The sequence below is a fragment of the Saimiri boliviensis genome, chromosome 2 (genome assembly GCF_048565385.1).
Source record: "Saimiri boliviensis isolate mSaiBol1 chromosome 2, mSaiBol1.pri, whole genome shotgun sequence".
Lineage (NCBI taxonomy): Eukaryota > Metazoa > Chordata > Mammalia > Primates > Cebidae > Saimiri > Saimiri boliviensis.
The window spans coordinates 227,624,359-227,651,039 of record NC_133450.1 but is presented as its reverse complement, the minus strand read 5'-3'; the positions used below and the strand labels follow the sequence as shown (position 1 = coordinate 227,651,039).

At 42.7% G+C, this 26,681-nt stretch overlaps 1 protein-coding gene across 8 annotated transcripts in view; it reads left to right on the top strand.

The window, feature by feature from the left end:
• Positions 1-26,681, top strand: part of FRMD3 (FERM domain containing 3) — a 354,484-nt gene that overhangs the window by 248,829 nt on the left and 78,974 nt on the right. For 7 of the 8 annotated variants that reach the window (XR_012516686.1, XM_039475058.2, XM_039475059.2 and 4 more), the window contains exons 4-6: positions 707-785; positions 7,201-7,298; positions 14,789-14,912. Coding sequence is in view for 7 of the 8 variants with exons in the window: in XM_039475058.2 (XP_039330992.1) it covers positions 707-785; positions 7,201-7,298; positions 14,789-14,912 (301 nt within the window). In the remaining variant the exon portion in view is untranslated. The remainder of the gene's footprint in view (positions 1-706; positions 786-7,200; positions 7,299-14,788; positions 14,913-26,681) is intronic. The other variant, XM_074395475.1, reaches the window with a different exon arrangement.

The window sequence follows — 26,681 nt, the reverse complement described above, 5'->3', positions numbered from 1 at the left end:
GAATCCCCATTAGCTGGATGAGTTCTGGATATTCAATGCAAATTAGAACATTCCAGAATCATGAACCTCAACCAGAATTGCAGCCTACATAGGATTTTCTCTTCAGGGAAACCAGGAAGTTTATAAAAGTGTTGATTTTCATACAGGTGACTGCCTGTATAGATAGATAATACTAAAAATCTGCAAAGTAGGATCTGTGCATGGCTGACTCCATCTTTTAAATCTGAATTTTAATTCAGAGGCACCATCATTTTGGGAAAACTAGTCATGTGCAGTGACATTTTTTTTGTCCACCTCACAGGCTAAAAAAATCTTTTGTGAGCCCAGCAACCTGAATGGTGCTTATGGGCAATGTAATTTGTCACAAGGGGTGGGAAGAATCAGGAGAGAAGTGTTCTCTGGAGCTGTGACCTGGAGAGAATGAAGGAATGAAGGCGAGCTGTGATGTGGAAAAATGAGCTAATTGACTAGGTTGCTGGGATCCTACATTTGCTCTGGGCGTCCTGTCAAGCATTTTCTTTGAGTTTTGTTGTTGCTGCTGCTTTATTTTCTTGGGCCTCATATCTGCTTCTTCCAGAACAATCACCCCCTCCCAGCCCCCACTCCCCAGGCTAGCATGTCAGGCTGCATGGCTGCCTTTCCTGTGTGTGTTTGAGCCCATGGTCTTTTGCTGCTTTTCTCATGCCTTTTCTTTATGATGTTTCAGCTCATCCACCATACACCATGTGCTTTAGAGTGAAATTCTACCCACATGAACCCTTGAAGATTAAAGAAGAGCTCACAAGGTATTTTTTGTTTGTTTGTATGTTTAACGTGCGCCTTTAACCAGCCAGGACCTCTTTGGTCTTGCAGGCTAGATGGGCCTCCTGTCTAGAGTTGCACACTCAGAACTCAGTGTTGCAGGCTCAGAACTCAGCGTTTTTGCTTGGAATGCTTCTCTAACCCTGAATTGTTTTGGGATTTTGTCTTAAAACAATTTTCACTGGGAGTGTACTGCAGAAAAAAGCACTGGCTATGATGGGGGAGGTGTTCTCTGAAAACATCTGACAGTGGGGTACTAAAAATAAATAGGAGATGCCTGTCTTTGAGACATGGGGCAAATTTATACCTGGTGCAGTACCTAGCCTATCTTTTGCATCTCAGCTTTTCTGGGAGGGAAAAGATCCCTGACAGAACGCAGTCTCTGTCATCCTGCATTCTGCTGGCTGAATGACCCACTGGAAGGCAGGCTTCCCTCTACTCCTTAGGCTCTTCTCAGCCCAACTCACTGAATTTTTGAGTCCTCAGACCTTCTCCCTTCTCATCTCCCCTCTGCTGGGGCTACAGCTTCAGTGCACCTTCAGGAGATTTGGCTTCCTTGAATAATCTGGATACATGTTGTGAGCAGGACCCCAGGAGGATGGGAGAGACAGCTGCTGTGTACTTAGTTCTAGATGAGGCTCCGGCGTGATGACCAGAAAAATCGTTTACTATAATCATCTCTCAAAATAAGCTGCTTAGGTACAGATAGATGCAACAGAAAAGCAAGTATAATCTGCTCTGATGATTGGCAGGGGGAAGTTTGGGGTTCTTGGATATTTTGCTTCCTTGTTATTATCCAGGGTTTCTGGTAAGCTTGATCATAGTGGCATGGAGGTGACTTTAAGAGGGAGCAGATGGTTCTGCTCTTCATTATTAATTTGCTCACAGTCATTTAGTAAGGTTTGTGCTGGGGGTGGGAGATGGGGAGAGAAGGTGTGTGGGTGTGTCTGGAAATGATGATAATAGATAATGGACGTTCAAAGCAGTGGTTGGGATTTTGCGGTCTGGCCTGCTTTTTTCTTTTTATTGAGGTAAAATTCACATGACATAATTTTCCCTCCTCATGTTAAAGTGTATAATGCAGTGGCAGCACATTCCCAGAGTTGGACAACCCTCCCCACTATCTAGTTCCAGAAGTTTTCATCACCTCAGAAGAAACCATGTACCCAGAAGAAGTCACTCCCTATTCTCCACCTCAGCCCCCATCCAAGTGCCTGGAAACCATGAATCTACTTTTGGTCTCTATGGATTTGCCCATTCCAGACATTCCATATAAATGAAATGGAACAGTATGTAGCCTTGGTCTAATTTTGGATTGAAATTTTTAATTATTTATTTGATAAATTTGTTCTCACTTGCTATCACTACCCAGGGGGCAGGGGCTGAATTAGAGACAGAAAGAGAAGAGAGAGAGAGAGAGAGAGAGAGAGAGCGAGCGAGCACACACGAGCTGTTTGTCCTGCCCTCAGGGTGCCAACAGTGTAATTAGGAATCAAATCAAATCCTAATGCCTCACTTTTGTCATTTGTTCCCTTTATAATTTTGCCTGGAGGATAAAAATTGAGTATGTGTCACAACATAAATTAGGGGTGGACATTTTGTTGTTGAGAAAAGTTCCATTTGAAAGTAAAATAATACAGCACTTTAGTTAATAACCCTAGCTTAGCCCCTCTCAATTATATTTGCTAACATTTTCCACCTTTGACCGAATAGCTCAGGTATGAATAGCGGAATGTGAACCTTTTGGTTTCTAAAGGAAGTTAAGATGATCTACTGCTTTTACACAAGTAGAAATGAGCTTTTCTTAGTCAACACAGTCCTTGGAATTCTAAACTAATTGAGAAACTGTGGAATGCCCCAGGTATTTATGGTTTGAATCTTGAAGGCATTTGGCTTTTCTTGTATGATAAATTGTTATTTTATTATAGGATGAATCTAAAGTTTGAGAAGAATTTGATATATGAGAAGTTAAGATCATATTCATGACCATGCTTAAGAGTAAAGAAAGGTTAAGAAAAAGGCAAATTTGAAAATGCAAAATAATAACAATAACTACAAAAAATGACATTTAAAATCAGTTTTCATCCTTTCTTTTTTTCCTTTCTTTATCTCTCCATTTAAGCAATCATCTTATAATCCTCTGGATTTCTGGGGCCTTTGTAACTGCTCTATACAATTGAGTGTTACCAAAAGTATGTTAATTTTAATTTTTTTTAGTAAGAACAGTCTTCCAACACACATAGAGATGCAATGTCATTAATGGCAGCACAATAATTTATGGCCCAGCCCCTCATGAGTTTCTGTTAATCTTTTATGCATTATTTTTTGTAGCTATTATATTTTAAAAAATGAGCATCCTGAATGTGAGCCATTTATAAGACTGTGGATTACGCTGAATCCACAGTAATCCTTGATCATCTCCAGAGATCACTGATATGGGCACAGCCCCAACTCTGATGTGAAAGCTGCTTTTCTTTTCTCAGGAAGCTCTTGCCAAATTGATTTCTGAGTTATGGGATTAGAACCCAAGCCTCTCATTTACCAATAAATAGTTATTTGAAACAATTTTTCTCTGCCAAACTCATCAAAAAGTAGAAACAAATACTTTTATTTTTGATGCATGCATGCAATATACAGAAAAGAAACTTCATGGTATTTGTCCTGGTAGTTTATAGTCCTTAAAAAGGGCTAAGATTTGATCATTTAAAGCATTTGTGTGACCTCACTATGTGGGATAGTCTAGGGCCAGTTCTCAAAGTGAGGTCCCTGGACCAGCAGCATCAGCATCACCTGGGAACTTGCTATAAATGCAGATTCTTGGTGTCTGCCCCAGATATACAGAATCAGAAACCCCCAGGGGTTGGGTCCAGCAAACTGTATTTTCATAAGCCCTCCAGGTAATCTGGAAGCATGCCAAATTTTGAGACCCACCACTCTAACACAATTTGAAGTTTCAAAACATTAGTTTCTTTTGGCAGATATTGAAGTGTACAGTTTAGTTTAGTATATGCAGAGATTTGTGCCACTAACACCATGGTCTGGTTCCAAAACATTTTCATCAGCCCAGTAGGAAACTTTGTACCCAAGCAGTCATCCAATATTCTCTCTTCTCTCAAGTTCCTGGCAACCACTCATCTGTTTTCTGACTTTATAGATTTGTCCATTCTGGTTGTTTTACATAAATCAGAGCATGCCATGTGTAGCGTTTTGGGTCTGGCATCTTTTCACTTAGCATAATGCTTTCAAGCTTTATCCCTGTTGTAGCATCTTCGGCATTTCATTTTATGGTTGGATGATATTCCAGTGTAAGGATATACCACATTTCTTTTATCTATTCATCAGCTGGGGACATTTGGCTTGTTTTTACTTTTTTTTTTGAGATGGAGTCTTGCTCTGTTGCCCAGGCCGGAGTGTAGTGACACAATCTCAGCTCACTGCAGCCTCTGCCTCCCAGCTTCAAGCAATTTTCTTGCCTCAGCCTCCCGAGTAGCTCAGATTACCAGCACAAGCCACCACGCCCGGCTAATTTTTGTATTTTTAGTAAGATGAGGTTTTGCCATGTTGGCCAGACTGTTCTTGAACTCCTGATCTCAGGTGATCCATTCGTCTTGGTCTTCCAAAGTGCTGGGATTACAGGCATGAGCCACTGCACCCTGCCCAGTTTTCACTTTAATGAATATTGCTATTATGAACACTCATGTACAAGTTTTGGTGAGGGCCCAGATTCTGATTTAATTCGGTCTGCGGTAGGATCCAGAGAGACTTACGTGGTACTAGTATTTTTCAAAAGCTCCCCCCACCAAGTAATGCTAATTTACATCACAATTGAGAACCTTATTTCTCAAAATGTGACTGATGGAGCTGCACCACAGCATCCCCTGGAGCCCTGGAGCTTAGCTTATGTATGTATGTATGTACGTATTTATTTATTTGAGATGAAGTCTTGCTCTGTTGCCAAGGCTGGAGTGCAGTGGTGTGATCTCAGCTCACTGCAACCTCCACCTCCCAGGTTCAAGAGATTCTTTTGCCTTGGCCTCCTGAGTAGCTGTGACTACAGGCCTGTGCCACCACGGCTGGCTAATTTTTTGTATTTTTAGTAGAGATGGGGTTTCACCATGTTAGCCAGGACGGTCTCAATCTCCTGATTTTGTGATCCACCCTCATCAGCCTCCCAAAGTCCTAGGATTCCAGGTGTGAGCCACTGCGCCCAGCCTCCCTGGAGTTTGTTAGAAATACAGAATCTCAAACCCATCCCAGACCTTTTGAATCAGAATCAAATTTAACCAACTCTTCAAGTTAATTCATGTGAGCAGTAAAGTGTGAGAGGCACTAGTTTCGGTAGCTAGTCTGGGTTCTTACCCATTGAGTGTAATATTGTTCCTTGGACAGAATGCATACCAAACTTCAAGTTAGAAACTTATTAGGCACTGCCTTTATCCTCTGCACACAACTTAATACTAAACTGGGGACAGAAATTGTCATTTGAGCCTCCACCATGCCCCCAGTGCCCACACAGCACAGTGCACAGCATGAAGCAGATGCTAGACAAAGCTACAGGGAAGGAAAACATCAGTGAGCCACAGAGCCCTTCAGGGCACCCAGTGTCCTTTCAGTGAACCAGTGCCTGGAAACAGTGCACTCCAGTGCTCCAGGGTTGACAGTGTCCCTGTGATCTTTGCACATTAATCACCGTCTCTGATTTTCTAGTTCTTTGCCTTTAAAATGGGAATTACACATATCACTCTTTCTATGGCTGAGTAAAGACTAAATTACTTGGGCACTAGAGATGTGTATTTGTTGAGGTTCTCCAGAGAAATAGAACCAGTAGGCTACACACACACACACACACACACACACACACACACACAAACACACACACGCATGCGCGCACAGCACTGCCCCTCCCCCGGCCATACATAATGAGATTTATTATAAGGAATTGGCCCACTTGATTATGGAGGCCAAGGTATCCCGTGACCTGCTATCTGTAACCTGGCGACCCAGGGAAGCCAGCAATGTAGTTCAAAGGCCTGAGAGCCAGAGAGTCAGTGGTGTAGATTCCAATCCAAGTCTGAAGGTCTGAGAACCAGGAGCACTGAGGATAGGAGAAGATTGATGTCCCAGCTCAAGCAGTCAGGCAAAGTGAATTCAGCTTCCTCTGCCTTTGTGTGCTATTTAGGCCCTCAATGGATTGCATGAGGTCCACCCACACTGGGTAGGGTCATCTGCTTTACTCAGTCCACCAAATCAAATGCCAATCTCTTCTAGAAACACCCTCGCCCAGGAAAATACATTGAACCAGATATCTGGGTATCCCATGGTTCAATCCAGTATCACAAGGTGATAACTGGGAAGAGATGCTTCCCCCAAATCCCCAAGAAGGTGGGAAGGGAAAAAAAATTGGTTTCTGTGAGTTAAACTCTATAAAGTAAGCATGGAAAGAATCTGCACTCATCTGTAAAGTTACTCTGCTCAGAAACAGCAGACCCCAGGCCTGAGCCTGGAATGAGGGAACCTTGAGAAGATGAGGAAGTTGGAAGACAGTTTGATTAGTGTAGAGGAACAGAAAGGACAGGACAAAATGAGCTGAGCCAGGGGTTGCAAACTGGTACCCTGCTCTGCTGCCTGCCTTCCACTCTGCTATTTTTCTAGAAAAACTGGACACCTTTGGTCCGCTTTTCCAGTGGCAGCACTAGGCTGGAGAGGTGTGGTAGCTGCCCCCTTTGAAGGGAGCTGCTGTGTCTCGTCCTGGTTTCAGCACTTCTTGCACCAGCACAGGTGACTTGCCCACGTCACAGGCCACTGTGTGCCTGGCCTCAGGAGGCATCTGAGCGTGCCATCCTGGAGAGGGGAGACTCTCCACAGATGATAGCTCTAGTTGTGAATCAGTTAGTTGCCTTTCTGACCTCATAATAAACCACGTCTGTCTGAGATTGATTAATGAGTCTGTCTGCTCCTGAGAAATGGCGGGGCTGGCCTGATGTACTGACTGAGTCTGTTTCCTGGCTCTTCATATGAAACAGAGCTTGGAAGCATGTACCTGAGATGCAGGTGGTGATGACAGTGGCCATATCTGTCCTCGCACGGGAGTTGCTGCCAGGAGCTCTGGCCACTGGTTCCTGTGGCTTTCCTGAGTTCTTCTTGCGCCTCTTTGAAAAGGCCGAGGCTGCTCAGCTTTGGAAGCTGTTAAGATCTGCTCGGCAGACACTTCAGATTTTCTGAATTCAGAGGGCCCCTCTCAGCTTTCCTTTGCTTGTTCTACAAAGAGCTTGACATGTCTAAGCCACTCCCTGGAGCTGGGAAAAGCTCTGGTCACCGTAGGAGCTAAGCATGAACAATCATACTTCTTCCAGACTTCAGCCAAAAGTTAGGGTGACCATTTGTCCTTTTATATTGCAGGTACCTTTTGTACCTTCAGATTAAAAGGGATATTTTTCATGGCCGGCTGCTGTGCTCCTTTTCCGATGCTGCCTACCTGGGGGCCTGTATTGTTCAAGGTAAGTCTGGCCACAGCTCACCCACACCATCATTGTACTGTGGAGCTCTGACTGTTTCAAGCCTCCCTTCTTTACCATCCATGGCCATCCTGCCCGTGTCTGTGGCTGGAGGCCAGGTAGGGCTGGGTACGTAGCAACAGAACCCCTACTCACCTTCCCTCCCAAGTGAGTGGGGTCCTGGTGGAAGGCTGGGCTGAGGTGCTCACAGGGGCCTCTGCAAAAACAGAGTCCCTTAAGATCCCAAGAGTCAGAGTCAGAAGCTCTCTTTCAAAGGGGCTGGAATGTGGAATGGGTGGGTTTATGAGAAGCTCTGAAGGGAAATGGGCGTTGTATGTTCTCAGTTCCAAATGCTAGGTGAGAAGCCTAATGGACATTTTCAGGAGGGAATCTGCATCCAGGAAGATAGGTGTTAAACAAAGGGGTCATTCCCGGAAGCATTTTTATGTATATTCATCCGTCTGTCCATCCATCCATCCATCCATCCATCCATCCATCCATCCATCCATCCGTCTGTCCATCCTTCCTATCTATTGGTGTGTGTATGTGTATACATGTGTACATGACTATTATGTCTAATTCCTCATCTCTTTTAGCTGTGGGCGTGGTGAGGAGAGCACAAGTCTCATAATTTGTCATACCACCATTTGAATCTTTCTTCCCATTTCCTGAATGTTTTACCATGGATAAGTTACCTAGTTACCTAAGCTCTTGAGACTTCAGTTCCTTCATCTATTAAATAGGATAGTCATCCTGCCTTCCTGGCCGTGTGATTTCATGAGACCACTCTGCACCAGGCCAGGGGTAGCGCAGACACATTAGAAGTGACTACTGTTCTTTTTCCAGTTGAACAAACCCCAGAGGGTGTGGGGGCAGTGGGAAACAGTGAATGTATTGATGTGGGTTGGGTTCTGGATGTTTCCACCTAGTAAGGAAAGTGGTTTGAGAGAAGGAGGCCTCCAGGGCCCGAGGCATCATATGGCCAGGGACGGGCCAAACACCCAAGTGAAGATGGCTCAGGTGCTCTGTTCCCCTGGACCAGGAGAGGCAGCTGGAGGGACTCAGATGATCCAGCTGTTTGTAGCATGAACATTAACAGCATGTTTATGAGAGAGAAGGTGGAGTGGTGGGGGAAGACAGAGCGAGAGAGATGTTTATGCCAGTTTTCCAGTGGATCTGGAATAACACAGGAGATTCTGATGGGTCATTAGCTGGTCGTCGGTGATGATCACCTGCCTACCACAACACCGAGCTTGTCACTGCTTAAGAAACCCACCATTCTCCTGGAGATTCCCCTTTGGCTCACTGCCCTCCTGTGGGGTGCTCTATGCTGTGATCCTCTTCCTTTGATCAACTTCTCAGTTGTGTTGGGTCTTTTGAGCATGCTGAAGTGAGTGGGTGTGGGTGCTGTTTTTCGCCCCCTTCCCTGGGAACAGCCTCATTCTGGGTAGCAGATTTTGGCAGAGGTGTTAAAACCCTTGCATATTTTCTTGTTTAAACACTATGGTTGATACTGTGACGGGAAACAGCCCTTTTATTGGCACTGAGGTAGAGACTGTGCTTCTGAAACTGCCTCTCTTACCTCGGAGTGAAAGGACTGTAAATCCCATAATTCCCCTCCTCCATGGTGAACGCTGCACATCCTGAGTTAGGGCACACTGTCTTACGTAAGAGACAAGGGAATCGATACTAATCCAAGCAACAGACCAGCTTATGAGGATTTCAGAATGCATGTAGGCATCAGTGAATTACCATTATTCTCCAAGGACAAGCTCAATATGGATCTATAATGAAAAGCTTGCCATCCTGTTTTCTGTTTGAAGTAAAGCCACAGAGCCTCCATCCAGATGATCAGGGCCCAATTTTATCCCTCATTGCTATTATCAGTGACCACACACACACACACACACACACACACACACACACACAGAGAGAGAGAGAGAGAGAGACACTGTGAGAAAGTAGAGTGGGAAATGGACCAGCAGACCTTGAAAGACCTTTTGGCTCTCAAATGCAGGGCTGTCTGTGGTCATTTACAGCAAATTCAGTAAAAGCGGTTCATAAAGGTCTGATTCTTGGGTGAGCACTTTGGCAGCTCTGTGGGTCATTCACAAATGCAGATATAGATGGGCTTTTCAGAACTGCTTATTCCTACAGAGTCACAGGGAAGAGGGAGTAAGTGATTAGTAATCACGAGGCACTGTCATTCCTCATCATCTTGTTTGCTAACGCTCTTTCAAGGAGTATGTTTTAAGCTTTGGTCTATTCTGAGTTTATCAAAAACAGTGAATCAAGTTGGCTGTGGTGGTGCATACCTATAATCCCAGCTACTTGGGAGGCTGAGGCAAGAAGATTGCTTGAGGCCAGGAGTTTGAGACCAGCCTGGGCAACATCGCAAGACCTTGTCTCTACAAAGAATACAAAACCAGTCAATCACCTGGAGTTTTGCTGCCTGCACATACTGAATCCAACAAGCATGTTCAAGACATGCAGTGCATTTTCTTTTATAATACAAATTGCAAAACAAACACAGAATCCTTGGGATCTATTTATATTCTTTCTTGGTAAAAATATCTTTATTTCCTGTTCCTTTTACAAAAAAGCACCGCAGAGAGGAATTCAACTTATCTCCTCTGCCTGGTGTGTTCAAGTCCTGTAGAAATCTTGATTTCTGCTAGTTATTCAGAACACAGTCCAGAAGTCACTTCCTCTGATAAGACTACCTGGACCACTCAAGCTAAAGCAGCTCCCTCTTGCATGTCATTTTTTCTCAGACCCCTGTTTTGTTTTCTTGCAAGCACTTAGAGCTTGAATTGTTTTGGGGCTTATTATGCATTTCCTCTTATGTAGAATCTAATTCCATGGGAGTAGGATCTGGGTGCTTTTTCACAGCAGTCTTCCTGTGTCCGATACGCAGCAGGTTCTCCACTAAAAAATATGTTAAATGAATCAGAGCACTTGCCTGAAATGAATCAGGGCACTTGCCTGAACTCCAGGTGATTGGTTGGTTTTGTATTTCTTGTAATAGGGTTTCACTGTTACCCAGGATGGTCTCAAACTCTGGCCTCGAGCAATCCTCCTACCTCAGCCTCCCAGGTAGCTGGGATTACAGGTGTGTACCACTACACCCGGCTTAACTGACTGTTTTTAATAAACTTAGAATATACCAATGCTTAAAACGTGCCCTGATTAACCATAGTTAAATGAATCAGGCACAATCATTTAATGTCTAGTTAAATTTAACATTTAATTAAATGACTGTGCCTGTTTCATTTAACTACGGGAAAGATTGGTTGGTCGCCTGCTGGGATGGTAGCGCTATCTCATTCATTTATTTGTTCATGTGTTTGCCAAACATTTCCCGAGCAGTTGCAAGGAGGCCACATGGCCATATCAAGTTCCTGTGGGGAGATGGACAAGGAAACAGGCCATTGTGACCTGCGTTGATGGTGAGATAGAGGGACACACAGCCCCAGTCCCTGCTATGAGTGTCCTAGGAGGGCTCCTGACTCAGCAAGGGTGGGTCAGGGAAGGCTTCTGAAGGGGCTGGCCCTGGAGCTAAATGAAGGTCCTGCCTCCCAAATGCTTTTGGAATGAGTCCTTTCCAAACCAGGGGGAAGCCTGTTGCTTTCTAAACTTACCATTTCCGACCTTACTCACCCTTACACTTCAAACTCATTGGATTTTTCTCTTAGAATGGAATCCTTTTAGAAAAGTGCTGGAGCTGGTTTCAAACCATAGGGCCTCCAGTTGTATGTCATTTGTCACAACTTCAACTTGCAAGTCACATGCAGGAGGGAGAACCACGGCTGCTTACCCAACTATTCTCGGTACGAATAGCTAGAAGTCTTTATTCATCAAAAAAACTGCCTTTTGCTTAAGGAGAGGTCAGAGTTAAAGACAAGCTTTAAGGGATCAGAGAGCAGGGCCTGTGACGGGGGCAGTGTTAATCTTTATTTTTTCATCAGCCCAGTACCCAGTGCAGTCTTCATGGCATTTCTTCTCTAACTTTTCTAACATTTGCAGTGTTAAACATTGCAAGTCTATGATACCTCACTAGATTTCCTGGAAAGAAAAGTGCATCCCTACAAACAACCCCCTCCTTCACCAACCACTCTGCAAGCTGACATTTGCACTGAAGATGACCCGGTTTCATATTGGTGGTCCATTATCCCATCACCTTTGGAAAATGGAAGCACTGGGTTAGTCCATCTCCTAAATATTAATGCCTGCAGCTAGCTCACTGGGAACATGAGCGTGTATGTGTGTGTAGGTGGGTATGTTATGTGTATTTCTTTTGGAGCATGGGTTGAGTTAATCATCAGTTTATGGCCCACTCATCATTGGACCCTTTAGGCCCATGGATTAATTGATTGATTTTCCCTTTTTCATTATTCTCCATTTCTACTACTAAGGGCAACCCTGGCTTCATATGTATATCTTTGTCTTTGTATCCATTCTTATAAAATGACTGATTTGTTTTGTGCTTACATGCTTCTAAATTTTACAAATTAAATGAGGCTATAGAACTCATTGTATGCCCTCCTTCTTGTGCTCAGAACACTGTTTTTGGGATCCATCCATATTGCTGGACATACTTCTATTGTGTTGATTTTAACTGTGACAGAGTGTCCCAAAGGGTGTGTCTTCCACATTTTACTTATCTATCTGTCCCAGCAACAGTAAACACCCAGGTCACCTCCATCTTCTGACTATTATGATTAATGCTGTGATAAAAAACCTTGAACGTATCCTTTTTTGCACCCAGTGGTTTTCTAGAAAAACTGCCCAGAAATGGGATTGCTTGGTCATAATATTTGACTAAATACTTCTACTTTGCTCTCTAGAGGAGCAGTGTGCATCTAGCACCCTTCAGCAGTGCACAAGTATTTTTGTTTTCTCATGTCTCTGCCAACTTCCTAGGTTTATTGCCAATGTTATGGATATAAAGTAACATCTTGTTTTGGTTTACATATCTCTAAGTATTAATGCATTTGAGCATCTCTCCCTGCACTGGCCCTTCGGGTTTCCTCTTCTTTGAATTGTCTGTTTGTATCCTTTGACCATTCTCTATTGGTCTTCCTATCCATTAGAAAAATGATTTGTAGGGATTTCTTCTTTATTCCAGATATTAGTCCCTGTCAGCTCTAGATTGTGAAAATATGGTCTTTCAAGATGTCTTCTCTCTATTACTTTGATGTCCTTTAATAAACAGAAATAAATTTTGATATGATCAAATTAATCAATTTCCCCTTTGTGACTGATATTATTTTGAGTCTTATTTTGGAAGTCTTCCCTCCTTGTGGTGTATATTCTAGGTTGTTTTAAGAACTCTGTAATTTGAATTTTTTTCAGAAGCTTTAAAGAGCTTTGCTTTCCTCCTGGTTAGATCCTTTTCCAGTCTTTGGATGACGTGACAATGAAGGGACAGTGGATACACATTAGAGAGTTGGCTGTGATTTTTCAAATGCACTCAAGGCATACTAATTTTTTTCTTCTTCAAAGTCATATTCGTGATCAGGTTCTTCTAACACACTTTTCCCACTATCTTTAGTCTGCTTTCCTGGGCCGTATCTTCTGTTTCTTCCAGAGACACTTGCTTCTTCTGGATCATTTTCCTTAGCATGCTCGTGGAACCCATAGCAAGTGTTCTTGATGCCAGACATCACCTTTGCTGTGGTTCACACACCCATCTCTGCTTGGCCTTCTGGGTACTCACAGGTGTGTAGGCATTTCTCTTTTTACCCTTGAAGATTCTCTGGATGTGCCCTTTGGTAGTGTCAGCTGATGAATCATGAAGTATATAAATTTGGAAAGAGGAGCTTTATTTCTCAAAAAGGGTTGCAGCTTGCAGGGTGACCATTCTGACAGGTGGGGAAATGTAACCTCTGGCCAGAAGCTGGAAACAAGCACTTCAAGGGTGAGAAGAACAAGACAAGGATTTATGCTGAATGAGGTGGCCAAGTATACATGTTCAACAGGTTGTAGTAGGAGCTATGAACATTCGCAAAAGGGAAACACATGCATAGTAGGCTAACACGCAGGCAACATGCATCCCATGTTCACTTTTGAGTGGAAACTTAACATTAAATGTGTTATGATTACAGCATATACATCAAAAGGTGAAGCAGAGGACACTAAGGCCCTCTGTGCACCGCCTCCATAGACTGGCCAGGACCACTTTGTGGCCAGTGGTCTCTTACCAGGAAGGAATGCTGGTCAGTTGCTGTGTCAAAACCACATAAGGGAGGGGCAGCATCAGGCAATTGGTTGATATCAGTGGTGCAGTCTTTCAAAAGGACTGATTTCCGTTTAACCCTTGGGGTAGAAAACCTGGTAGCAATTAATGACAGAGGGGGTACAATGAGGTCTGACCTCATCATGTCTGGGAACTCAGTTTTAAGGGTTCTCTGGGGTCTCTTGGCCAAGTGTGGGCAGTGTTCAGTCTGTTGGGAGCTTAGGATTTTATTTTTATGTCTCATTAGTTTCCAGCGACAGCTTTAATCTGGTATGCTCTTCTGTCTTAGATGCATACTCTTTAATTTGAAGAGCAATCAATTTGTTTTTAAGTGCAATCCTGCTGGGTTACTTCTTATTGTGACTTTTCCTTGAATAAGCCATACCTGCATAAGCCTCAGAGCAGGCAGCTCCAGTCAGGGAATTCCTGGATGCAGAGAATATTAGCTGTGAATGGAACCCCAAGGAATGTCCACTGGTTTCCACCAAGTGGTGGTACCACCTCCTATCCTGCAGAACATTTGGAAATATTGTAGGGGGAGGGTATGAAACATTTTTTAAATTTAAAACATTTTAAATCAACAAACATTATGTGTATTGATGGTATACAACCTGATGTTTTGAAATATGCATGTGTTGTGACATGGTAAAACCAAGCTCAGTAACATATACATTACCTCATATACTTATCATTTGTTTTTGTGGTGAGAACAATTAAAAGCTACCCTCTCAGTGGTTTGTAAGTATACAATATGTTCTTTCTTACTATAGTCTCCATATTGTACAATGCTCTCTTGAATATATGCCTTCTATCTAACTGAAATCCTGTATTCTTTGACTAACTTCTGGGAGACAGCAGTTTTGATGGTCCCAGTGCCTGGGTAAACTGCTAACATCTAGTTACCTGAAGGGTAGAGGTACTAAATGTCCTACAGTTCTTCGGAAAATCTGAAAAAATAAAATTGCTCAGCCCCCAAAATGCCAATAGTGCCCCTACTGAGAAACAGTGATTTAAATCCTTTGTTATCCTGACAAAGAAGGCGAGACCCAGAGAAGATTCTGAAGCCCCCAGGCTCACACAGTTTGAACTGAACTGGAATATGAGCTTCTAGACACTCAGGCTTTCTCTGGTACAGATACATTTTTTTGGGTGAGCTTATTTCAGCTTCTTCTTTTGGATGGCAGGAGGCATTCCATATGCACCCTGCTCATGTTATTGTTTTTAATCTTTCTCTTTATTTTTTCACTCATTACAGCTGAGCTTGGTGATTACGATCCTGATGAGCATCCCGAGAATTACATCAGTGAGTTTGAGATTTTCCCCAAGCAGTCGCAGAAGCTGGAAAGAAAAATAGTGGAAATCCATAAAAATGAACTGAGGTAATCTGGGTAGATGTTTGTGAAAATGATAAAGGTGAGCAAGTATTCTTACTGCAGGGAATGTGGAAGCCACGTTGTGAGGGAGGAATGTTGTGATGTATGGGTAGGCTGTTTCGGGTGGCAGCACAATTTTTCTGGGCACCATCAAGGACACCCTGGTGTCCTTTGTCAATAACAATCTCAATAGTGCGGAGTCCCCTGAGTGGCTGTTTATGAAGCATTAGTAGTTATTAGAGCCATATATTTTCTCACACATACGGATTTCTAACCACCCTGAGCTTCTGAAAGTGGAATCTAAGGTAAATAAGTAAACCTTTCTGATTTGAATTTTGTATTGTCTTTTTCCCACCTGTGGCCGTTGCTGGGAGCATTGACTCCAAGTAGAGTAGAATCCATTGGCAAGATTCCCTTTGCTGAGTTGCTCTCAAAAAGACAGATTTAGTGTCTGATCCTCCTTTTCTCACCTGCAGTGCTTTGATGATAGCTGCGCAGGAGAAGTGGTAGGAGCAGCAAAATTGCATGTAGCATTCACCATGTACCCAGCACTGTTCTCAGCACTTTGCACATATTAACTCATTTAATCTCCACGACAACCTAGGAAATAGGTTATTGGTTACTCCCATATTACAGATGAGGGAACTGAGGCACAGAGAGGTTAAACAACTTCCCGAGGTCACACAGCTACTAAGTATCAGAGCTGGGATTTGAATTCTGGCAGCCTGGGTCTAGTGTCTGTGCTTTTAAGCACTGTGTGATGCTTACTCTCTACATGGACTTCTGGGAATAAAATGAAATGTGTGTAGGGATTGTTGCCAACTTGGAATTCAGGTAACTCACATAGTCCAGTCTGTAACTAATTTAGATACTGTGCAAACTGCCAAAAAAAAAAAATCATTTTGGTAATAGCAACAAGCATGGGCTGTGTTATGACAAGTGTTGATGAAAAACTGCAAGAGCTGAGATGCTTCCATCTTCTAGGCCTCTGGTAAGTTTAAAGAAAATTGCATGACTGAATTACGCATTCTGGAACAGACAACTGTCCCAGAATGAGGGAACTGCTCAAGCTCCCGCCTTTATGCAGGCGCGCCCCCTACTGGTGAATCTGGGAAGAGTCTACATGAGGGCATTCAAGGTGGTAACTTACTTCAGCTGGGAAAATACGAGGCTTCTTAGAGATAAAAGATGATTAGACGTCAAAACATTGTACCTCTTTCAGAAAGCAACATGCCATCTAGGTGGGTAACTTTAGAGTATTGTCTCCTGATGAAAAGCCTTGTTGAAGATGCATGAAATTCTCACTACTCTTGCTGTTTTGGAGACAAGTGTACTAGAGGTAGCGATAAAGTTCCAATACTTCTGTGGAGGGGTTTGTGGCAAAGCAGTGTTCTGAAGAGCACAGGGTGAGAAACCTTGGATGAAGGAGTTGCAGCCACTGTTTGAATTGGTAGGAGATGAGAATGGAAAGGTTTTCTATGCCCTGAATTTGCAGTGCCCCTAATGCTCGGAACATATGATAATAATACACATTTATCAAGCATTTACTTACTAGATGCCAAAACATCATGCTAAGAGCTTTAAGTGCATTATCCCACTCGGTTTCCCCAAACTCTGTTAGATGACTGCTATTGTTCTTTCTAACACGGGATGCGGAAGGTACAAGCTGACATGGTTAAAGGACTTGTGCTGAGTAAATAGTAGAGTCAGGACTTGAACCTTGGGTTACCTGGTTCAAGGCATGCCCATGCTCTTATCCCTTTGTTGAGTGTTTAAAGGGAGTCAGGTATTTGGGTGGGTGTTTCATCGTGATCACCATGTCAGCAGTGCCCGAGGATGGAGAACCAGGGCAGGACGGCCAGCTACTAATTTCTGGTGTTCATACAAGAAGCAGTAAGGACCTGAAAAAGAGTAAGAGTAAAGGAAATGGAAAGAAGAGAGTCATGAGAAGTGTTGCAGCAAGACTTGGTGATCCACAGTTTCATGAGAAAATGAGTGAATCAAAGAAGATTCCAGGTTATTTTATTAACATTCAGAAAGCTGTAGCTTGAATCCTGGGCCCTCACCTGGGTTTGCGGATATCCTTGGAGGTGGTCATCATGCACTCAGGGAAGACAGAGGGTTGTCACTCAGTCACACTTTATAAATCTTGGAAGTAAGTTCTGTGGTTTGATCAAAGCTGCTGTTCTACGGCATATGTGGTCCTGCACGTTTGTAACGTTCAGAAAGCCTTTGTGAGGAGGTCAAAGTTAAATGCCTGAAGGATGAACCTGTCAGAAATCATACATTGCAAGGACAGCTTCAGGGGTATTTTCCTGTGTATTTTTGCTCATTCTCTCTCAGTAGTCCTGTGTTTCATTCAGCATCAGTGCAGCAGAGAGATATTTTTGGTTTGGAGGGTCAGACAAGAAGAGCAGAGGAGGCTGACAGTGCCAGGGAGAGGAGCTTTCTTGCATCTGATGGGAACCTGCTACAGAGACTGAAGGTGCTCTGAGGGTGCTGCCAGCCCTTCACACACAGGCCAAGAAAGGGCTGTGCATCTTGTGTACGGATTTGGGCCTTGGTTGAATTACTCTGCAAACCTGACCGTGCCAGGAAGGAGTCATGGATGGAGGAGACCTGTGCGAGGCTGCACCAAGGCATGGCCATCGTGCTCTCCAGTGTCACCACAACACTCGCGACCCTCCCACACAGCCAGGGATAGTGGTGGGTGGATAGGACTGCTGTTCTGAAGACTTGCTGAGAGGATTCCAGTTGGTCTTTGTCGGGGTTTGAGAGACCTAATAAATAACCTCCTTCTTCCTGTCTGCTCTCTGAACCAGCAGAGAAATAAAATACAGTAAGTGCTTAAATATTAGCAGAAATGATGATTAACAAGGAGACCAACATGTTTGCCTGGGGAGGGGGTGGTTTCACAACCTTCTCCCAGCCTTTTTATTGATTAGGATTATTCTGCTTCTGTGATCTCTGAGCAAGGAAAAAAAGCTGCCATTCTTGGCAGAAAACTAATCAGAGAGAAAGAAGAAATTTCCTCTGTGGGAGGCTACACACTGTCTGAAGGTCAGACCAAGATGGCCTGATAGATAGGCATGAATAACAGAGTTCTTTGGGGGAGGGGGGAGAGAGAGAGAGAGAGAGAGAGAGAGAGAGAGAGAGAGAGAGAGAGAGAAAGAAAGAAAGAGAGGGACTGACTCTGATCTTTGAGACTCTTCCTTGGAGTTTTAAGAAGACCAAGATTTTAAGAAGAGTTTTCATTAACTAAATTAGATTAATGACTGAAGACTGAAAGTAAAATTTCATTCTTAGATCAGTGTTTCTTCTTCTGAATCTTTGACTGTACTGGAGGAGGGAGGGTAGGGAGAAGTCACAGTTTCGCAATTATAGTAGCATATTATAGTTTTTGATTATCTCTGTATCAGTCAAGATCAATTCGATTTTGCTGAGGAAACAAACCCCCAAAGCCTGGTGGCTTAGAGCAAGAAAGGCTTCTTCTTTGCTCTGCTCTGTGTCCATCAGAGGTCAGCTGGGGGACTCTGCCCATCATTGTCACTCAGGGAAGTCAAAAATTTGGATTTGCCAGATGTTGAGTCACAAGGAATAGAGCTCTGGAAGGTCATGCTTCATCTTGGAAGTGATTCATATCACTTCTACTTACAATTCTCTGATCAGGACCAGTCCCAGGATGTCACCCAGCATCAAGGAAGTGCAATTCTATGGCGTTCAGAAGGTAGTATGAGCTGGAAAGAGTGGAAACAGTGGGTAAACCTTAATGGCTCTCACAACCTCATTGACTAATAGAGTTGTTTTTCTTTTTTAAAGAGACTTTTTTTTTTTTTAATTTTAAAGAGACGTTTAGGTTTACAGCAAAATTGAAAGGAAGGCACGGAGATTTCCTCTATATTCCTGCCCCACACATGCATAGGCTCCCTCATTATCAAGTATCCCTTCTAGAGTGGTACATTTATTACAACTAATGAACCTACATTGATTCATCATAATCACCCACAGTTGATAGTTGACATTAGAGTTCACTCCTGGTATACACTCTATGGGTTTGACGAATGTATAGTATCATTCAACTGCAATGCCAATACCATTATAGTATCATACAGAGCAGTTTCCCTGTCTTAAAAATCATTCTTCCTCCTCCCTTAACCCCTGGCAACCACTGATCTTTTTACTGTCTCTATAGTTCTTGCCTTACCCAGAATGTCATAGTTGGAATCATACAAAATGTAGCCTTTTCAGATTGGCTTATTTTGCTTAGTAATTTGCATTTAAGTTTCCTCCATGTCTTTTTTTGGGTTGAGAGCTCGTTTCCTTTTAGCATGATTCCATTGTCTGTATGTGTCATAGTTTATCCATTCACCTGCTGAAAGACATCTTGGTGGCTTCTATCTGAGCAATTATAAATAAGTCTGCTATAAATATTTGTGTGTAGGATTTTGTGTGCACATAAGTTTTCAACTCCTTTGGGTAAATACCAAGCACCATGATTGCTCTACATATGGCAGAGTATGTTTAGTTTTATAAGAAAACGCCACACTGTTTTCCAAAGTGGTTGTACCATTTTGCAACCCCACCAGCAATGAATGAGAGTTCCTGTTGCTCCACATTCTTGCCAACATTTGGTGTTGTCATTGTTCTGGATTTTGGTCTATAGATGTGTAGCTAATAGAGTTTCATTGAGAAAGATTTTTATACAGGCATCTTTGGGCCTTTTAATATCATGTGCACTAGATAATATGGAAATATATCACTTACATAACCCACTGAGCTGAATGATTCTTCTAGGTAAGGTTAAATATTTTTGGCTTTTTGGGTCAAATGGATTCTAGTGCAGCTACTCATGCTTTGGTAAGGCAAAAGCAGATATAGACAATTCATAAATGAGTGGTCCATGATTCAATAAAACTTTATTGACAACACGGGTGGCAGGCCACATTTGGCCTTTGGGTCCTAGCTTGCTGACTCCTGTTCTAAACACATGGCAGAGCAGGTATGGAATCAATTTGTACTTCACTCTCCTGCCTCTGTAGATAATTTTAAGTCATCAGGAGCCATATTTGTTTTTAAAACTATATGTGAAAAAGAATCTCTTGGAATTTTCAGACTTTAAGCTTGGTGTGCAGAGATGAGGTCTTACCTGGGACTGATTTAGAAATAGGTTATTCTTCCCTCTAGAGCCCTCTAGTGGCTGGAGGAAGCCATTGCGGCAACCTCTGTGGACTTGATGGTCCTCTGTTCTTTTTATCCGTCTTGTTTTGTATTTTCCACAGCTTTAATCAAAGCCATCTGGGGTAAGAAGAAATACCCATTCCATTAGTCCTGAGGGTGCGCAGAGGGGGTTGAAGATCAAGAATAAGATTGCTTTTACCATAAAGAACCCTGATAGACTTTGCTGGAGGTATTTCCTAGAATTTCTACTCAGCTGGTCTTCCTCTCATCGTCAGTTTATCAGGTTTGTCATTAGAGACAGAGACATTTGCATTAACTTCAGTCATAAGTCATCAGCTTTTAAATATTCAAAAGGTTCAATCGGCAGTAGAGCAGTTTTCATGAAGTATAATCTTTGCCCTTAAAGAACAGGAAAATCATCCAACTAGCCACCACTGTAATGATCCAGGGCAGTGAGGTTTGTGCTGGAAGCAAGAATGACACAGTGTGATTTTTAAGCAGAGTAATTGTCTCTGTTTATTAAAGGTTATATTCTCTGTAAGTCACATGCCATGGCTATAGTTTAAAAAAAAATGGAGTTATCATTTTAAACATGTCTAGCTTTCTAGAAATAAATTCCCTTACATGAAAAATACCCTCTACCTTTGCTTCTGATGAACAGAGCACAAGTGCCCTCTTAAGAAATGGTTTTGTCATTTTTGAGAAGTGTGTTTATTGTGTAAAAAGAAGATGAGAAATAAATGTCTAGTTATTTTACAACCCCAATCTTTCTTAAGATGCGTTTTCTCTTTGTCATCGATCTTCCCTCTCCCTGTATCATTTCCCTTCCCAAGTCCCTTCCAAACCCGTAGAATCTCTCTCCTTGGTAGATTATTAAATCAGTTTCTATTTTTTTGTTGCTGTTTGGTATAGCACCTTTCTTAGGAAGGGGGAAGATGGGCTGATTTGGCATCAAATTCATTTTCTGTAAAAATGAAGTCCTTGCGTTTTGTGGCCTCGAGTAAGGGACATTTCTAGGGAAGGATGGGCTGGGACAAGTGGTGTGCACATCCAGGCTATTCATGTTTTTTATACAGGTGAAATCGAGCCATTGTGACCGTAAGGTGGAAAAAGCAATGTTACCAAAGTGCAATGTGGCCATGAATAAGAAGAGAGGGATAGGCTGGGCATGGTGGCTCACGCCTGTAATCCCAACACTTTGGGAGACTGAGGCGGGCAGATCAATGGAGGTTGGGAGTTCAAGACCAGCCTGACCAACATGGAGAAATCCCATCTCTACTAAAAATACAAAATTAGCCGGGCGTGGTGGCACATGCCTGTAATCCCAGCTACTTGGGAGGCTGAGGCAGGAGAATCGCTTGAACCTGTAATGTGGAGTTTGTGATGAGCTGAGATCGTGCCATTGCACTCCAGCCTGGGCAGCAAAAGCAAAACTCTGTCTCAAAACAAACACACACACACACACACCAGAAGGAGAGAGGGGTTATATTATTAAAAGTAGGAGTCAGTCATTCCTTAATACATTCTCTGATTATAGCTCACATGTGATTCTAACTTATACATAGAGCCAAAGATGGTTTGAATTTTCAATGGGACTAGAACAGTGTATTTATCCAGAGGGTATTTATCCATTCTTCTATCCATTTATAATTCATCCATACATCCATGCATCTTTCTATCCATCCATTTATACAACAAGTATTTATTGAAGGGGCAGCTTTGCTTGGGGCGCTGTAGTCGTGCGGGATGGCCTAAAACCAGACTTTCAGCCATTTCTTGCCCAAGCTGGGGTCTCCTTCATCATCCACTCTCCCATGACCTCATGATTCAAAAGATTTTATCTACAAAATAATTCATGAAGAAACAATTAATTTTCCTCCTAATTTTTATTAATCAAGATAGTTTTTACTACCATTTAGGGCCTTCGACTATCAAGAGGTCATTAGCCAACAGCAAAAAAATCTGACAGCCAGTTTCCATGCTTGAGGGATCCTTAGAGTCCAAAGCAGGAGTTATAAATTGAGACTTCTTGGACTACACTGTGACCCAGATGTATGTGATTGGAGCCAAACAGTAGCTCTAAATGATAGAACCAGTTGCCATAACGTTCTGGCTTTAATTGCAGCTGGGGGTTTGGTCACATGGCTCCCTGACTTCAGTGTGGCAACACTCAGCAGCAGTGCCTCTTAAAAAGAATCCTTTGAATTGCCACCAACCCTGCTCTGCCAATTTACCTTCTCCTCACATTGAGTTTGCAGCCAGCATTTTCTTTTCTTTTCTTTTCTTTTCTTTTTTTTTTAAACAGATAAGGGAACAGAGTTCTGAGAAATTAACTTATGCAAGGCTACACAATTATGAAGCAATAGAACTCGACCTGAAATTTGGGTTTCCATACCCTGTGCTCTAGTATCTTTCTAAGTTGCTGCTCTTTTAGAAGCCTTGTCCCTGCATGGCCCCAGGGTGTTACCACTATTCCTCATAGCATGGCAGCTACCCACATTTGCAGCATTTTATCTAATGCTCTGCATAGAGATGGACCCTAAAGGGTTTGCAAGAGATAATGCCCCTCTCTAAGTAAAAGAATGGAAATGACAGTCTAGGAACTCTCATTTCCTTTCTATTTAGGATGTAGAAAGGCATGAGATACTGATCTCTCTCAACACCAAAATAACACCAGCAAGATGGCTAAATTACAAAATCATATTTTCTGAACCCATCTGAGAGCTGAAGACGCAAAGAGACCTAAATGTACTAAAATCCAGAATGTCCTTCTTAGGAGAGTAGAGACCCACAGCTGCTTTCACTTCTGGTGGAGTGACAGGAGGAGGATGATTATGCCCTAGGTCGGGGCTAAGGGCAACTAGGTAAACGTTTAGCCAGCATGAGAGCTGAGTGAAATCCCCCAGAGGCACTCCAGACCTTCAACCTTGGGTGGGGCAGCTGTTGCTGATGGCAGGAGACAGGATGACAGGGAGGAGAAAGGTCTTCTGAAGTCCAGAGACCCAGGGATGAGGCTGAAGAGCAAAGGAATGTCTCTCCAGCCCACAGTCCGCAGGAATGGTATAAAGCATAGAGAGCTCCCTGCAGTCTCTGAGTGCTGAGGTCCCAAGCCCTGCTGAAGGGCAAGTCTTGAGAGCACTCCCAAATACTTGAAGCCAGTGGTGTGGAAAATCTTATCTTCCAACAAAGCTAAATTTAATTGCAGCAAAATGTAATCTAAGCAAAATTGAGAGTTCTGACCATTATATTGGTTTTCTATCCTATTACATTGGTCTTCTGCTCATGAGTTTAATTCTAGAGCTCATAGGCTCAGATGGATCAGAGGGAGCCAGAACCACCCCCTTCCCTGCCAACTGTGTTCCAAACAGTTCCACTCATTTCTGGCAAGACTCACATCTTATTTCACAATTAATTTCCACTAATAATTGGCATTTATTCCTGGGATGTTGTCTGGTTTTGTGTTTTATGTAATGGTATGCTAAAAGAGAATCAATACAAGGGAGATTGTTCCCTTTTGTCCAGAAGTATCAACACTGGCAGAAGGGAGATTTACAGCTACATACACAATTACTTGACCTCATATGTTAGAAAAGCCTATCTTTGGAGAATTGTTAGCTCTTTAAAAAGAGTTCAACTAATCACTGGTCTCTACCTTTAAATGTCTCATTAGAGACACTATTAATTTGAGCAGAACATTTTCTGGTGCAATATTTGAAAGATAGAAAATCATTATTTTCCATAACCAGAGTTTTTGTCAGAACCAGATGCCCAGTCAGTGGGAGAGTCAAGAAAAAAAAACCCCAACATTTCTATTTAATTGATCTCAGTGTCTTCCTGAAAAAATGGATCATTAAATGGTTTCTTCCTTGGTGACTCTGGGCCTCAGGAGTCTCCAGTCCTATTAGGGTCCTTGCCTTTTTTCCTTTGGTTTTGATCTTTTTCCCTTTTCTGAGTATTGCAATTAGCTTTTCCCTGTGTATGACTTTTTCAATTAAGTCTTTTAAATGCTTAGCCAGTGGAGATCTGGGGTTAAGCCCAAAGCAAACAATGCTTACTTGAGAATTATTTTAAAGATGGGCCTTTGCTTTGTGGTGAAAGACAACCTGCCTGACATTCCTCTCAGCAGAGTATTTCTGACTTCAGCCATATGCAGGGCTAGCAAGGGAACACTTGGTAGTCTGAGGGCAAGGACAGAACATAGTGTGTGCTAAGTGCAGGTCTAACTGCTTTACGTCTGTTACCTGCTTAATCTTTGCATCAAATCTTGGAGGTAGATGCTGTTTTTACAGAAATACCTTCATTTTGTAGAATCAAATAGACATGACTTCTGTGATTTCCTGTTCCCGTATTCTGGACCCAGATCAGGCCTCCGAAAACCTTTTTTAAAAATATATACTGGGTCAACTAGCAAATATTTTAGGCTTTCTAGAGCATAGTTTTCATTGTAACTACTACCATTGCAGCTTGACAGCATGTATAGACAGTATGTGGAGAAATAGGAACACTTTTACACTGCTGGTGGAGTGTAAATTAGTTCAACCATTGTGGAAGACAGTGTGGCAATTCCTCAAGGACCTAGAAATAGAAATTCCATTTGACCCAGCAATCCCATTACTGGGTATATATCCAAAGCATTATAAATCATTCTATTATAAGGGCACATGCACAGGAATGTTCATTGCAGCACTGTTTACAATAGAAAAGACTTGGAGCCAACCCAAATGCCCATTGATGATAGACTGGACAGGGAAAATGTAGCACATACACACCACGGAATACTATGCAGCCATAAAAAATGATGAGTTCATGTCCTTTTTAGGGACATGGATGAACCTGGAAACCATCGTTCTCAGCAAACTGACACAAGAACAGAAAATCAAACACCACATGTTCTCACTCATAGGCAGGTGTTGAACAATGAGAACACATGGACACAGGAAGGGGAGCATCACACACTGGGGTCTGTTGGGGAGAGATAGGGGAGGGACAGTAGAGGGCGGGGAGTTGGGGAGGGATAACACGGGCAGAAATGCCAGATATAGGTGAGGGGAAGGAAGGCAGCGAACCACACTGCCACGTGTGTACCTATGCAACAATCTTGCATGTTCTTCACATGTACCCCCAAACCTAAAATGCAATAAAAATAATAATAAATTAAAACTAAAAAAAAAAATAAAATGGAGATATCACTGTTCTCTAATCAGACCTCAGTATCAGCCACCTGGAATGAATTGCCTTATCGCTGATAAGTTGCAATGTTTAGGATTTGAAAAAGTTTTAATTTAAACAAAATTTTTAGGGGGGTTGCAGTGGCTCACCTGTGTAATCCTTGCACATTGGGAGGCTGAGATGGGAGGATCACTTGAGCCCAAGAGTTTGAGACCAGCCTGGGCAACATGGTGAAACACCATCTCTACAAAAAAATACAAAAATTAGCCAGATGTAGTGGCATGATCCTGTAGTCCAAGCTACAGGAGAGTGAAGTGGGAGGATCACTTGAGTCCAGGAGGTTGAGGCTGCAGTGAGCTGAGATAGCATCATTTTACTTTAGCCTGGGTGATGGAGTGAGACCTTGTCTCAAATAAATGAATTAAATAAATGAATAAATTTAAAAATAGAGTTAGCAAGTATAAGTGTCTGTTATTCCACACTCTATGTCCATGTGACACATTATTTAGCTTCCACTTATTAATGAGGATGTGTAGTATTTGACTTTCTCTTTCTGTGTTACTAATAGCCTCCAGTTCCACCTGCTTTACTTTTTAAAAACATACGAGGTGGATAGAAACCATGTCATTTTGAAATGTGCCGTGGTGTGCAGGAGAGCAGGCAGATGGCTCTTGACCGTAAGATGTTGGTAATGATGTGGGTTCCAGCCCTGACAAGCACTCTAGAACCTGGTCAGCTTGCATTTGCATCCTGCATTTGCTCATACATGACTACTAAGGGCAAATGCAGGATGCAAAAGCAAGCTGACCTTGAGCAATAACCTTGAGCAAGTTATTTTTCTCTTTGAGTGTCAGAACTCTCATCCACAAAATGAAGATAAGGATTTCAACTTTCTGAATGATAAGTGAAAAAAATAAGTATATTGCTTGGCAATAAAAATTGTTATGCTGCTTGGAATTGCAGAGTTTAGTACAAGATAGCTCTGCACGTGTATCTGTTATCCTCCTGGTCAGTACTTTAGCTTGGGGTCCTTTTGGGCTGCATAATATTTCATCCAATGATTCCTTTATTGAAATGGCAGAAATTGTATGTCTTTTTCATCATTACAAAATATATAATGTGTAAAAGAGCATTTTCAGAGTATATATAATATGTGTATGATTTAAAGAATAAGTGAAAAAACATCCATGATCCCCTAACACTGCTTGTGAATGAGAACATCACCAGCTGCTCCGAAGTCTCCTGTGTGCCCCTCCCAGACCACCTCCCCCTCTCCTCCCTCCCAGACCACCTCCCACTTCCTTCCTCCCAGACCATCTCCGCCTCTCTTCCCTCCCAGACGACCTCCCCCCTCCTCCCTCCCAGACCACCTCCCCATCTCCTCCCTCCCAGACCACCTCCCCCTCTCCTCCCTCCCAGACCTCCTCC